This window comes from Cervus elaphus, chromosome 18 (assembly GCF_910594005.1).
Source record: "Cervus elaphus chromosome 18, mCerEla1.1, whole genome shotgun sequence".
In the NCBI taxonomy this organism is placed as follows: domain Eukaryota; kingdom Metazoa; phylum Chordata; class Mammalia; order Artiodactyla; family Cervidae; genus Cervus; species Cervus elaphus.
In genome coordinates this window covers 72,964,907-72,978,531 of record NC_057832.1, presented here as the reverse complement: position 1 = coordinate 72,978,531, position 13,625 = coordinate 72,964,907, and the positions used below count along the sequence as shown (strand labels likewise).

At 55.1% G+C, this 13,625-nt stretch overlaps 1 protein-coding gene across 3 annotated transcripts in view; it reads left to right on the top strand.

Moving 5' to 3' along the window:
- ADCYAP1R1 (ADCYAP receptor type I) overlaps positions 1-12,663 on the top strand; it is a 65,269-nt gene extending 52,606 nt beyond the window's left edge. Inside the window, exons 14-17 of one of the 3 annotated variants that reach the window (XM_043873151.1) lie at positions 1,492-1,575; positions 4,935-5,064; positions 6,487-6,528; positions 7,748-12,663. In XM_043873151.1, the coding sequence (XP_043729086.1) occupies positions 1,492-1,575; positions 4,935-5,064; positions 6,487-6,528; positions 7,748-7,936 (445 nt within the window). In that variant the 3' untranslated portion in view covers positions 7,937-12,663. The remainder of the gene's footprint in view (positions 1-1,491; positions 1,576-4,934; positions 5,065-6,486; positions 6,529-7,747) is intronic. The other 2 variants (XM_043873152.1, XM_043873153.1) reach the window with 2 other exon arrangements.
- The last annotated feature ends 962 nt before the right edge of the window (positions 12,664-13,625 follow it).

Below are 13,625 nucleotides of genomic sequence, written 5' to 3'. Positions count from 1 at the left end.
TTCTAAGAAATTCTCAGGTGATACTGATGCTTGGTCTGGATAGCAGAGCCTCATACCATCCCTCATCTGTAGAAGGATCTAGTAGCACCCATCTCAGAATCTGGCCTGAAGTGAAAGATGTTGTTAATTAAAGGAGAACCACACACCTGACTGAGGCCGGGATGCTGGGTGGACCTCAGCTTGCCTCATCTATGATGTGTGATTCAGCTGTCCACCTCAGCAAAATGATGTGTGAGGGACCTTCAGACTTACTCTTACAGAGCTGGGATCACACACTCCAAATCCATGAATGCCAAAGGTCTGGGCTCTTTGGGCGTATCTGTTCTCATTTGCATCAGACCCCTGCAGGTCTGTCAGTTCACCAGCAGCTACTAGGAGCTCTGCCTCACGGTGCCTGACGAGGCTGTGTGAAATGGGCCTCTCCTTTGCAGTCTGACAAGATGACACAGCTCTTACTCCATCTCTTACATGTTTGGCAGGGATGGGGAAAGAAAATGGGTTGTGCCAGCCCCAGGATAAGCAGGACTGAGAGGGGCTAGAAGAGGTGGAAGTTGAGCCTCTCTGAGGAAATGACTCTGAGGAGACAGAGGTCTGTGTCTCCCCCGGGGACAGGTAGAGCTGGACAGGCATCCTGGGACAACCTGTGGATGGCTCCTTAAGGTGACTCGTTTCTGCAATCAGTGGAGCAGAGCCCGAAGGGTGTCCCCTCAGCCCTCAGTCCCTGCCTGTTGAATTTTTATGAAGAAGTCTAGCCAGCGCTGTGCAGTAGAACCCTCAGCAATGTTGGCAATGCACCCAATCTGGGAACCACTACCCACCTGTGGCTGTTGAGCTGCTGCGGTGTGACTCAGGCCACTCAGAAATTGGATTTTTCATTTCATTTCAACTTACATGGTGTATGTGTAGTATTTATCACATGCATCTGCTCCATCCATCCTACCTCTTCTCCACTTAGGCCCACACTGAGGTGCTCAGGGTTCGGTCAGAGGAAGGGGCTGGCAGAGGAGGGAGAGGGTGGAGGGATGACCAGTGGATGTTCCAGTTGGTTTTCACAAGCAAGCCCACAACTGGCCTGATTCCAGCGGTTTCCAGCTGCCTGTCTTGCCATGGGATATCTGGCAAGGCTATGCCCCGAGCCTGGAGCTAACTCTGGAGACCACTCCTGGTCCCGTGTTGAGACCCAGCCAGGCCCCACTTCTAAACACACAAGTTCTCCCGTGAACCCCACCACCACCTTTTGGTTTCCCAGTGTGAGTGCTCACGTACGCCTGTGTCTGTGTGCACACGTGTATGTGTAGGGGTGTGTGTATTTCTATGTCCAGAGCTGACCGCATCTCAGCCCTCAGCTTCCTCCATGTGACGCCCCTGCTCCGTCTCTACACCCCAAGCCACTCCACCCACCCCGTGAACCATATCGCTCTAAGTTCCCACCTCAGTTTCTCATAGCCCAATGCCCCCAGCTGACAGAAATGCTGATCTTGTCACACCCAGCAGCTGCGTGCAGAAATGCTACTGCAAGCCACAGCGGGCTCAGCAGCACTCTTGCAAGATGTCAGAACTGTCCACCATTACTCTGTAAGTGTGCGTGGCGTGGCTGTGGCCGGGTGTGCTGGATGGGAGGGGGACGCATGCTGCTGCCGCCTCCACCTGCAGCTCCTGTCTGCCCAGGCTGGAGGAGAGTGGGGAGTGAGCCTGTGCCTCCAGCCCTGAGCCCTTGCCCGGCTGTTGCATGTTGACATCTGTGCGTCTTATGAGTTCTCTGCAACCCTGTGGCCTGGGGTGTGAGGGGAGGTGGTGGGGATGGGGCTGTGGACGTCATGGGAGCAGCTGGGGGGTGTGCAGCTGGTTCTAAGGAGGAAGCAGCTTGGAAGCCTCTGCCGATGCTGCTTCGACTCGTGGTCTTCCTCCAACCCCCCACTTCTCTGGGTTCTCAGCCTTTGCAGCTGTCAGATTATTTCTAAGAGCCTTGAGCTTGAATTCACTTAGACTGTCCTCTTGCGGGGGGCGGGACCCTCACCCAGGCACCTCACTCACACTTCGCGTGCTGAGTGACTTACTCCCCACACAAGCCTTTGAGATGGGTACTTGTATTATCCTCTGTTTACAGATGAGGAAACTGAAGCACAGAGGTGAAATGACTCACTCAAGGCCAGTAGTTGGCAGGGCGAGGAATTGAACCCAGGGAGTCCTAAGCACTAGACCCCGAGGCATCTCTAGCTGGAGCTTCAGCCCCTATTTGGAAAGCCCTTTAAGTGGGGGATCCCACTGTCCTTTGGGTGTCTCTGGCTGTAGGAAGTTCTCCCTTGTGTTTCTTAGGCCTCTTCTGCCCATCGATGCCTCCTTGGGGTAGGAGGACAGAGGCTAAGGGCCTGTGTCACTGTCTCTCTGGCTTAATGAGATCATAGGGTGATTCTGTGACTCTCCAAAGAGGGGTTCTAAGGTTCAAACCATATGTCCCCATTCCATTCCTCTGGTCCCCACTCTGAAGGACAGAGGTCCTCAAACTCTGAGACCCAGGGCCTTCCTCATCCACCTCCACTGCTGCATCTATCAGAAGGAGTCATTGGGATGCCTGGGTCGCTGGCAGAAGTCCCTCATTCTTTCTGGGCCTTCGCAGAGCTGCAGGGGAGGGAGGGCAGGGCCCTTGGGTTGCACTCTGGGATGCTAGGGGCTGGGAAGCGCCCGAAGGCTTGTTTCTCACATACTGAACCCATCCCATCCACTGCCACCACAAATGCTGGAGAGGGTTGGCCTTTTGATTTCCAGGGCTTTCCTGGTGGCTCAGATGGTAAAGGATTTGCCTGCAGTGTGGGAGACCCAGGTTCAGTTTCTGTATCAGCAAGTCCCCCTGGAGAACAGAATGGCAACCCACTCCAGTATTCTTGCCTGGAGAATCTCATGGACAGAGGAGCCTGGCGGGCTACAGTCCATGGGGGTCACAAGAGTCAGATATGACTGAGCGACTAACACTTTCACTTGTCACACTGCACAGACAGATCCCTGGAAACAGACCCATTTGGGGAGAGGAGACAGGAGGCCAGCTGCCTTCCCTCCTCAACTTCTTCAATTAAGCTGCTCTTTAAAGTAACCTCTTTAGTCAGGGTCACAGAGGGGCCCTCAAGATGTCCATGCTCCTGTGTTTCCAGACCGCTTTGCTTTTCATTCTTCAGCCAACACTCCCTGCTGTCCTCTGGGGCGAGGCTCTGGGTGCCTGGAGATGCGCAGGACCCGGGCTCCCAGGTCATGCCCAGTGTCCAGGGCCCCGAGGTGTATCATCTCAGGCCTGTGTGGTTGTACCTTCATGGATGCACACTTTCTGAGCACGGGCCCCATGCCTGGCAGGTGCTGGCCAGGGTAGATGACAGATAAGTGAAGCACCACCCCTGCCATCAAGGAGCCACTTCTGAGAGAGGAGAGGGGAGGTGAGAGGCCAGGGCGCTCTGAGACCACGGCCGGGCTCTGAGTGGGGTCCTGTTGGCCCCCACTCTGGTCCAGGCACCCCCAGGCTCCTGCAGAACCGGCTACCTGTGAGCATGTGGAAAATTGGTGGGTGCTGGGCCGTCGAGGGGCTTTTTTCCAGGACTGAGCCGTGATCCACCTGGAGGTCTCCCCAGGCTGTTCCTTCCCCTTTCTTAATGTACCTCCCCTCTGCTTCTCTCTCTTCCCCTTCCCCATCCTTTCCCTCTGAGTAGGCGTCACTCAGACTCTGTGGACTCTGCTTCTCCTGAAAATCTGGAGCCCTCACATTCAGTGGAATAGTCTCTCCCAGAAAGGCTGGGGTCGGGAAGAGGGAGGGCACCTGGTGTAATTGCCCCAGATTGAAGGGCTGCCCCCATCTCCTGCTGCCCACCTCATGGACTGACCTCTGCCAGGAGAGGGTGAGGCTGAAGCTCAGAGGGCCCCAGGAGGCAGACTGCACCTGCAGGGTGGGGCTGGCTCTTCCAGGAGGCCCAAAGAGAACCAGTCTGCTGGGGTGGGTGGAGATGAGGTCCCCCTCTTGGAGACCCTCTGGGTGCCCCCCTGCCCTGGGCAGGACCCACAGGAATACACGTCACCATGCCTCCTCTTGATGTTTTCCCATGGCTTCTGCACCCCACCCTCTCAGACCACAGTCCCACCCCACTGGGCCCAGGAGCCAGATGCAGTCAGAAGAACCGAGGAGAGCTGGCCGCAGGCGGGTAGTGATGTTCCTAGGGCCGTTTCTCTCTTCCCTGTTCCACTCTCACCCCTGCAGAAAGCTTTCTTCACAACCTCTGACTCAGTTTCCCAGGTGGCAGGTTCCTCCTGCTAGATGGTGGTTGTTTACGTTCAGAGTCAGTAAATCCTTCCTAGCATCCCTCCCATGAGTCTCCCTCTGTGCTCTACCCTCTGGGCCCATATCCTCCCAGTGGTCAGCACCTCCCCACCCCTCTCCATGAGGATCCCTGGCTAACCCCAGACTCAGAGAAGCTGACTGTCTCTGTGGTCCCCTAGGGCTGCTCTTTCCAGGCACAGAGAGCTTCCTTTCAGAGCTAAAAAACGTTTGTTTTGCTTGAGGATGCATCATGTTGTCTGTCCAAATCCTACTGCAGGATTTTGCCCTGACTTCAGTTTTGCAGAGGGCTTCACACCTCCCCAGAGAGGTTTCTGTCAATCACATACTCACCTGTGCACGTTCAGTGGTTCCACGGGACACTGGTGTGGCCTAGAGGGATAGTCACCCCGCAGACTGAGGGAGGCATCCCCAGAACTTCCCAGGAAGTTCTGGAGGCTGGGGCTCTGTTGACCATCTCCCCCAGGACCCACACCCTGGGAGAGAATCCTGAGGGCGTCCATGGGCAGGGGCTCCAGTGCTGGGGGAGAGGATGGGCTGAGACTGTGGTTCTCTGCCCTGCACGGCTCCAATCCCAAGCCCTGGCAGCCCCCGGAGCAGACGGCTTGCTCTCTCCTGACAGACGGCTCGCCAGGTCCACCCTGCTGCTCATCCCACTCTTTGGAATCCACTACACGGTCTTTGCTTTCTCCCCGGAGAACGTCAGCAAGAGGGAGAGACTCGTGTTTGAGCTGGGGCTGGGCTCCTTCCAGGTAGGCGTGGTGTGTGTGTGGTGTGTGTGTGTGTGTGGAGGGAAGAGCTTGTGGGGAGCCAGGTCCCTGGCCTCTGCCTTGTTGGTGGTCCTAAGTCATTAACCTAAACTCAGCTCTGAGTTCCCCCTTCTGGAATAACAGTACTAGATTAGAAGAGACCTGGGAGGGCCCTTCGTACTATCTGCCCTCTAGGTTTCCGTGAGAAGACATGCCAGTGCTTTCATGTTGCTGGTGATCTGGGAGTCCTGAGCCAGGCCTCCCTTGGGCCATCAGAGACAGCAGACAGCAGCTCCCTCTCCCTCAGCGTTAGCCCTGGGGATGGGTGGAGTGTCTTCAAGAGACCTCTCTGTCCACATCTGACTTCCTCCTCTGAGTCCTGGAGCTCTGAGTTATCCAGGTTGAGGTCTGCAGCACAGAATCTGGTCCCAGGGAGCTGAATGAGCTGAACAGGGGGATAAACACACAGTTACATAAATAAGTGATCCAGGGAATAAGAAAACTGGAGGACTAGTAAGTCCGTTCTTGAAGGAATCAGCAGACAGGGCTGTAAATGAGTGAGTGAAGCAGAGTGAGTCAGTGCAAGGATGCATAGTGAGTACGTGAACAGATGGGTGCATGAGTGGGTCAGTGAAGGCAAGGTTGGCTTCCTTGAATGTCCCTAGGATACAATGCCTCTCCCAAGCCCAGCTCGTTAGAGGAGTATTTGACCTCAATAGTTGAAAAGTTATTCTGTGTATCTGACTTGATTCTCTCCCTCCTCCCATTTTAACTCAGTTGTTTTACCTCATCAGGTTCTTAGCCTGGCAAGGCTGAGGGGTTTATTGGCAAAGCCCCAGACTGGGAGTCAGAGCCTGGGTTCCTATCTCTTTAGCACAGGAATTTTAAATGCACAGAATATAAGTCAAGAATATATGTAGAAGAGCCAAACACCTACTAGGTACCAGGAACTGCATGGTGTTCTGTGTGTTCCATGTACTAAGCTGTCTGGCCAACAGAGTGGGGAGGTGGTGGAGGATAAAGACAGGGCTGTTCTGTCCTGAAGGAGTGCTGCCCTCAGGGGGCTTGCAGGCTGGCTTGGGAGCCTGGAGAACACTTTGGGGTATGTGGCGAAGGCCTCTTCTAGAAAGTGGGACAGAGCCGGCCCTTGAGAATGGGAAGGATTTGAGCAAGGGAATGTGGGATCCAAAGCCAGGGCTGTGGGTGAGAGGGAATGCTGCCACCAGCCACTTGGCTTCAGGGGTGTGGCCATCTCGGTGGAGAACTTTGATTGTTTTACTGCAGGCTTCTGGGCAGGTGCTTACATCTCTGGTCAGCTTATTTTTCTGCCTCCTGGTGTTGCTCCTGCTCCTGCTGCCTCCCACACACCCCACGTGGGAGGTTCCTTGCTAGCATTCTCAGGTTCTGTTTGTTCTCTCGCCTTAGGGCTTTGTGGTGGCTGTTCTCTACTGTTTTCTGAATGGAGAGGTAAGTAAGATCCTGGCTTTCTTAGCCGTGGAGGTGCAGCTTGCTGGGGAGCAGACAGGAGTGTGACTGGCTGGCCACACAGGGTTGATCCTCCAGACCAGGGCTCTGCAGACTTCCAGCACCTATAGGAGGAGGATGACAGCCTCCCCCCAACCCCACCACCTTTCCTGGTGCCAGATTCCCTCCCAGTTTGCTGAGGCCCAGCCTCAGGAGCAGAGACCTTCCCATAAAGGCATCAACTTCTGCTGCAAACCCGCCTGGGAGGGCTCACCCTAAGACAAACCTTAGGAAAGGTGAACTGAAAGTGAGGAAGGACAAGGCCACAGGAAATGGTACCTACAGTTCATGAAGCTGCTCTTGGGCAGGGGTGCTGAGCAGGGAGCTGTCCAATACTCGGCACTGCCCCAGCACGCCAGCCTGCCTGCTCAGACCTGTCCCCTGTAGAGTGGACTTGATTGATTCTGGGGAGAGGCCTGGAGTCTTCTAGTAATACTCCCTTGTCAGGCCTCCTGCTTTAGCCTGTTAGGATGATGTTTTGAGCAGAACCAGAGCAGAGATGCTGAGATGGGAGAGGGCGTTGAATGGGTGGGTGGCTTTGGAGAGTGGGCAGAAGTCATTGCACCGAGCGCTTGGGTCTTGGCTGCATGACTGTGGCAGGCTTCCCCTGATTTTGTATCTGAGAAATAAGACTTTCTCAGACAACCTACAGAGGGGTTAGATAAGGATAAAGAGAGACAGACAGGGCCCTGCAGGTAGCGGCTGCGAGAAACAAGAAGTCCAAGCAGCTTGTCAGGGCCAGTGGTGGAAGTGGGAGCTGGAGCTGGAGGCTGTGGGTACTGGTGCCGCACAGAGGTGTTGGCCGGAGGAGGTTGGCATGTGGACTCTGACACTGGGCTTGCCCCGCATGCACCATACTGAGAGCAATGTGTTGGGAGTTCACCCAGAAGGGTGCTTTATTTAGTGATCCTCAACCCTAGCAGCATATTGGAATCCCCTCGAAAGCCTTAAAACATGTGGGAGCCCTACCCCAGAGATCTGGGTGTCACGGTTCAGGGGAATGGTCTGGGCATCTGGGTTGTTAAAGCTCTCCAGGAGATCCTCATCCACAGCTGCTGTTAATGGGCGTGCCCTCCTGGGAGGGCCCCAGGGTGCCCAGATGGGCGGGTGGGGTGTGAGAGGGTGTCCACCCGGAAGTGACCGCCTGAGTTGCCACCCGCAGGTGCAGGCGGAGATCAAGCGGAAGTGGCGGAGCTGGAAGGTGAACCGCTACTTCACCATGGACTTCAAGCACCGGCACCCGTCCCTGGCCAGCAGTGGGGTGAACGGGGGCACCCAGCTCTCCATCCTGAGCAAGAGCAGCTCCCAGATCCGCATGTCTGGCCTCCCGGCCGACAACCTGGCCACCTGAGCCCACCCTGCCCCCTCCTCTCCTCTGTACACAGGCTGGGGCTACGGTCGGGTGCCAGCCCACGCATGTTGTGCCTCTTCTCTCCCTTCGGGCAGGCCCTGGGCTGGGCGCCTGGCCCCCCGAGGTGGGAGAAGGATGTGGGGCACAGGTGGGTGTCTAGCCTCCCTGTTTTGGCGCTGGCCCCACCCACTGTGGGCCCCTGGGCCCTGACCCCAGACATGTAAATACTCCTTAATTTTGGGAAAGTCATCCCATCCCTCCCCCTCTCCTCAGGGTCCCTGCTAACCTCAAGCAGGTCCCCAGATCCCCCCACCCCATCCCCACCAGCCTCAGTGATCGCCTGGCCCTGCGTGGGAGGCCTCCCACGAGCTGAGGCTGCTGACCTGGCTTTGGGGGCCTTGGGCTGGGGCCTGCCTGACAGCTCCCTCCTGCAGTGTCTGATTCTCAGTCTGGACTCTGAGTCTACTTGCAACACCGTGGCCCTTTTCAGGCCTGGTCCAGTCCCCCAGGTTACCGGAAGTCCAGCTTGGGTGGCCAGACAGCTTTTTGGTGCCGGCAGACCCACGCTTACCCAACATCTTGGTGTCCAGCTGTCCAGATGCCCAGCTCCTGGGCATCAGACAGTAGGAAAGCTCCAGGGATGTACCATTCAGAGACTTCAGTTTGGATGTAGCGCTAAGGCCAGAGAAAAGTTCTGGTGCTTTTCATTTGGCCCAAGAAAAAATTGCCAAGATCCAGAAAAGTGGATGTGAGTGGAATTCTGCTGCAAAGAGCTTGGAGGGATCCATGAAAGAAGACATTCCCCACCTTCATTATTTTACCCCGACTCCAGGTAGGCAAGGGCTCTTCTGGAAGCTTCCCTCCTCCCCTTCCTGTCCCCAGGCATCACTTGCAGAAGTTTGAGAGACAGATGCCTCAGAGAATCTGCTCCCCAACCATACCTACCACACAGAGCCCCCAAGCCCTCCCCTTTCCCATTTCCCTTGAAGTCAAGCCATTACTAGGATGAACCAGCCGCCTTCCTGTGAATTCTGAAGCACCATACACCTCCATGTGCCCAAGTCCAGGGACTGGGGCTCTGCTTCATGCCCGCTCACCCTCATGGACCATGAGGAGCCCCAGTTAGCCTCCGACTTGGGTTTAGCTACTGAAATCTTGAGACCTCTGCAGAGACTTCCCTCTGGCCACTGAGTCAGCATGGACGCCAGTGTGTCCTAGGGCTTGAGGGGGAGCTGGGAAACCCCACCCACCATGCCTGTTAGCAGAAGCTGCTGATGGGAGGGGTGACTGCACCCTGACTCCTGTCCTGATTGTCTAGCTGCAAGTCACCGGACCACGGCCTGAGAATTTAAAACGGGGCAGAGCCAGGTTCGGGGAAGGTGGAGTAACGTGCTAGAGCGCCGTGGCCTCTATGTGGGACCCGCCTCACTTGTATCAGCTTGTGGGGTTGCTGTCCAAGTGTTTTGTCGGCTTGTTTTGTGGTTGTGTTCTGAAATGCTTGGAGAGTTTGGGAGGATGGGGAATGTTGCTTTGCTTGGCTTTACGAAGAGGAAGGGGCCCAAGGGGCTTAGGGACCTGTTCCTCAGTGCCTGTGAAGTGACTAGGGAAGGGCTTAGTGCTTGCTTTAGAGATGAGCCCCATATAAAGAGGGAGAACCGGCCTGCTTGCCCTGCCCGGGCATACTTGGCAACTCAGGCTGGCCATGGGGTATGTGGCAGCCCTTCCATCCTGCACCTGCCTCGTGACACCCTTCCCTTTGTCTGAGTGCCTCGTGTATTACCGGAGGGGCTGTTCTCTGGCCACCTTGCATTTAGGGCCCTGTTGGGAGACCTGTTCCTGTCAGGTTGGAAGGATTCACAGGCTTCAGTTCAGAGAGACAGCATCTGTCCCACTTGGGCTCAGGCGGCTGACATTGTGGACGTAGCGCTCCCTGTTCTGGGCCTCAGTTTCTGCATTTGTGGGATGAGGTGGCTCCCAGGGCTTCTCCTGGCTCTGTGCTCCAGTAATTCTCCGGTTCAAAGCCAAGGCGGGTAGAAGGGCACTCATCACTGTTGTGTGTATCGCCTATGGTTCTGACACGTCTGTGTTTGTGTACGTGTGGAGGGAGGGAGGAGTTCTGTATATTTTCTCTTTCTTAGAAAAGGGACACTTGTCCCTTCCATTTGGACCCCACAGTGGAAGCTGGCGGCCCGGAGGGAAGGCTCAGGCCAGGGACAGTCGGGCAGGCTCCTGTGGCACCGTATGCAGACTCCTCCGTGTCCCGGCCGGGCCAGGGTGCCACGGTTGGATGGGCAACAGCTCCCCCCAGATCCTAGGAGCAGTCCCTGAGTGTGGACCCTGTTTCTTCATCCTCATGCCCACCAGCAGGCCTGTTTCACCATGAAGAGGAGGCTTTGATTTTATACATCTATCATCACAAAACAGCAAAAACAAAATTCACCCCGAATCCCCATGCCAGGCTGCCACCTGAGCCCTGAGCCCACATCCTCGTAGAGGCTCCAGGTTCCTGTTGGTTGGTTTTTCCCTCTGAACAAATGCCTGCCAGCCTTGCGAGCAGAGGCAGTTGATGTATTTTGACTGCTCCAGGAGGATAGGCAGCTGTCCTTCAGGGTCACGGCAGTGGGGGGATAGTGTAAGGTCTGGGTATAACCCTTCCCTCTCTGACCTTTTTTTTTTCTTTCAAATTTGTATAATGGGCCAAAAGACTAGACAGTTTGTGTAGCCCACTGGATCTCTGAAATTCTTGTCGAAACACCAGCTATCTACTGGGAATGGCTCCAGGCAAAGACTGCAGTCTTTGCCTGGGCCTGGAACAGGTAGGGATCATGTTGAAGGATGAGGGGCTGAAGGGCCTTGGGAAGGGCCAGGCTGGAGAGGAGCAGAGTTATCCGACTCCATGTCTCTATAAGGGGGCTGTTTTTTTCTGTGCAATCCTGAAGGACAGAACTTGTCCAGGGGAGGCTGTTTTCCTTGGGATGAAGAAACGACTGTCCCCTCAAGGAACAGGCAGTGTCAGGAGAGAGACTCCAGCCCTGGGGGAGACGGGTCGCCAAGTAAAGGATGCTGAGCCTGTCAGGGAGCCTGTGAGGAGTTGGAGAGTGGGTATAGGGGTTCAGGGCCTCTCTGGTGTTTCCCAGCATGACAGACTTCATGACTCCCCACCATGCCTAAGGCCAAGCCGCCTTCTCTGTCTCCGTGGGCAGCTCTGTGACCCTACGCGACACACCCAGTGGCCCTCAGTGATTCCATCTCTAACCCCCACCCCTCCCTGAACCAACTTCCCTGGGGTACAGGACCAGAGAGCTGGAGCCAGGCTCAAGGCTCAAAATACTCCCAAGTCCGTCATCACCCACCAAGAGTGCTGACTCACCGCCTTCACCTGACACTCTCCCTTCCCAGGAGGAAAGCTTGAAGAGGCTTTCTTTGTAACTCTCTGAGTACTCTTGACCCACTCAAGGCCACCCTAGAGTCAAAGCAGGGAGTACTTCATCATAAATTCCTGCTTGGGGCCCAGTGACCACGGATGCCTGCTGGAAGAGCTCTGAGCCGGGAATAGGGGACCTGGGCATCTCCTGGCTCTGCAGTTGATCTGCTGTTTGGCCTGGACTCCTTCCTCATGTATCTCTGGCGAGACTCACAGAGCACTAGAGCTGGGAGGAAATCTGGCAATCTGCAGGTCAAGCCTCCCCCTCGGGCTGCTGAGAAAACACTGACAGGTGGACTTAATGTGGTGCCTGTGCCATGCTGGGACCCAGGATGCTTTACAAACCCGAGTGGGGAAATGGGCCTGCTGATGTGTGTGCCTGCCCTGCACGTGAGCCAGAACAAGACACCCAATAAAGCTTCTGACCAGAAAACATTCAGCCTTGCGCAGGAGAGGGGCTCTGGCTATGGAGGTTGTGAGGACTCCAGACTGCCGGAGGAGCGTGGAGTCGGTGTCATGACGGGAGACCTGTGTTCCAGCCTGGCTTCACCACCTGCCCTGTGCTCCAAGGCTGAGCCTTTCTGGGCCTCTGCTTCTTGATCTGAGAAACGGGAGGACCTGATTTTCAGTCTGACCCACAGGTCAGGAGTGAGGTTCAAGTGAGTTGCCTTGCTGTGTAAAAGGGAAACTGCACAGATGTGAGCTCTTTCTGGGGTGAAGACCTCTGAAAGGGGGACCCTATGCTGTTTGTCAGCTGCTCTGAGCCCTCCTGGATTAACCTTTGCCTCATTTGTAAAACCACCAGCACTTGGCGGGGGGTGGGGGGTGGGGGTAGGGGAAGGCCAGTGGGCTCTGATGGACACAGAAATTCCAGGTTTATTCCCATCAGCTGGTAGGTTTTTCTGGAGATAGAATGAGGAGACTCCCAGTTGGGTGATGTCAGTGTTTTCATGCCACCCCCATGAGAATCCTTCAAGGATCTGGGACATCCTTCAAGTAGGCTGTGTGCCTGCCTTTCTCCTTCCCCTGAACTCGACGTCCTGGGATGTGTCCATGCTTGGCCTTGTGTGTCTTGTCTTATGTCTGTCTTCTGTAGCTTTGCCCCTGTGAGGGCTAGAGTGGGGACGCCACTGGCAGCCCAGACTTCAGGCTTGCTGTGGGGGTTGCACCCACCTGGGTCTCGTCTCTCACAATAAAGATAAGCCCCACAGACCTCACTGCTACTGCTGTGCGCACAGCCTTGTCCGGGATTTTAAGGATGTCAAACTGCTGTAGATGACTCAATAAACGTCTTCTCATTTTTCCTGGTGGCTGTAATTGGCAGATGTGGAGGGCGGAGAGGAGGGGAGGTGGAAGGGGAGGAAGTGTGATCCCCCAGAGGAATCCAGTCTTCAAGGTCCTGTGGCCTTTTCCAGTGAGCTTAGAATGGACTTGGAAAAGTAAAGTCCTGACCTCAAAAGGACCTGCAAGGATCATGCAACCTGAGCGGAATCAAGGTCACTTGGATGTTTTGGGGGCTCCTGGAAATGGAAGCAGCTCACCTCACAGTCCTTCTTGCCTCATGGCCTTTATTTGTATGTTTTTTTATGAGAGTGGCCCCCGAATATCCCCAAAGATTGCCTGAACTGACGCTTCATTAGCACTATAGGTAACCACAGGTTGCCAGAGTCCCAACCCCTAATGTTTCTGGGCGCTTCAAATCATCAGCCCCGCCAAAACAGATAAGCAATTCCATGGAACCCCCATTTCCTTGAGTTTCTATTGATTTTCACAAGTTCCAATGCCCATAGTTATATTAGACTTTTTAGTTTCTAACAACAGAAGGTCATGTTGGCTGATAAATCAGAAAAAGAGTTCAGCAGAAGAAATATCGGGCAGCTTGTAGAATTCTTTTGAGGCTGGGGAAACCAGAAAAGGGTCTCAGGCCTTCCTGTCTCCTGGAACTGACGGCAGAGCTGTTGACCGCTGCTGCTGCTCTCAACCCAGGGATGGCTCTTCCGTGCTGGGGACCAGCCTCACGTTGACCAGTTTTGATAGCAAATGGCTTTGCTGTCACTGTCTCTAGCAGCTTCAATTCCCCATCCAACCCCTTTGCCTCCAGTTGCTCATGTCTGAATCCAAGTCTCACATGAGTCCATCAGACTGGCTGTGTTCTCTCTCCAATGAGGCTGGAAATTTGACTTTAATGGGTTCTACCTTGGGGAGGTCAGCCTCATGTATCTGGAGAATTTCTAGATTTAACAATGGTGCTTTAAAGTCCTGAAA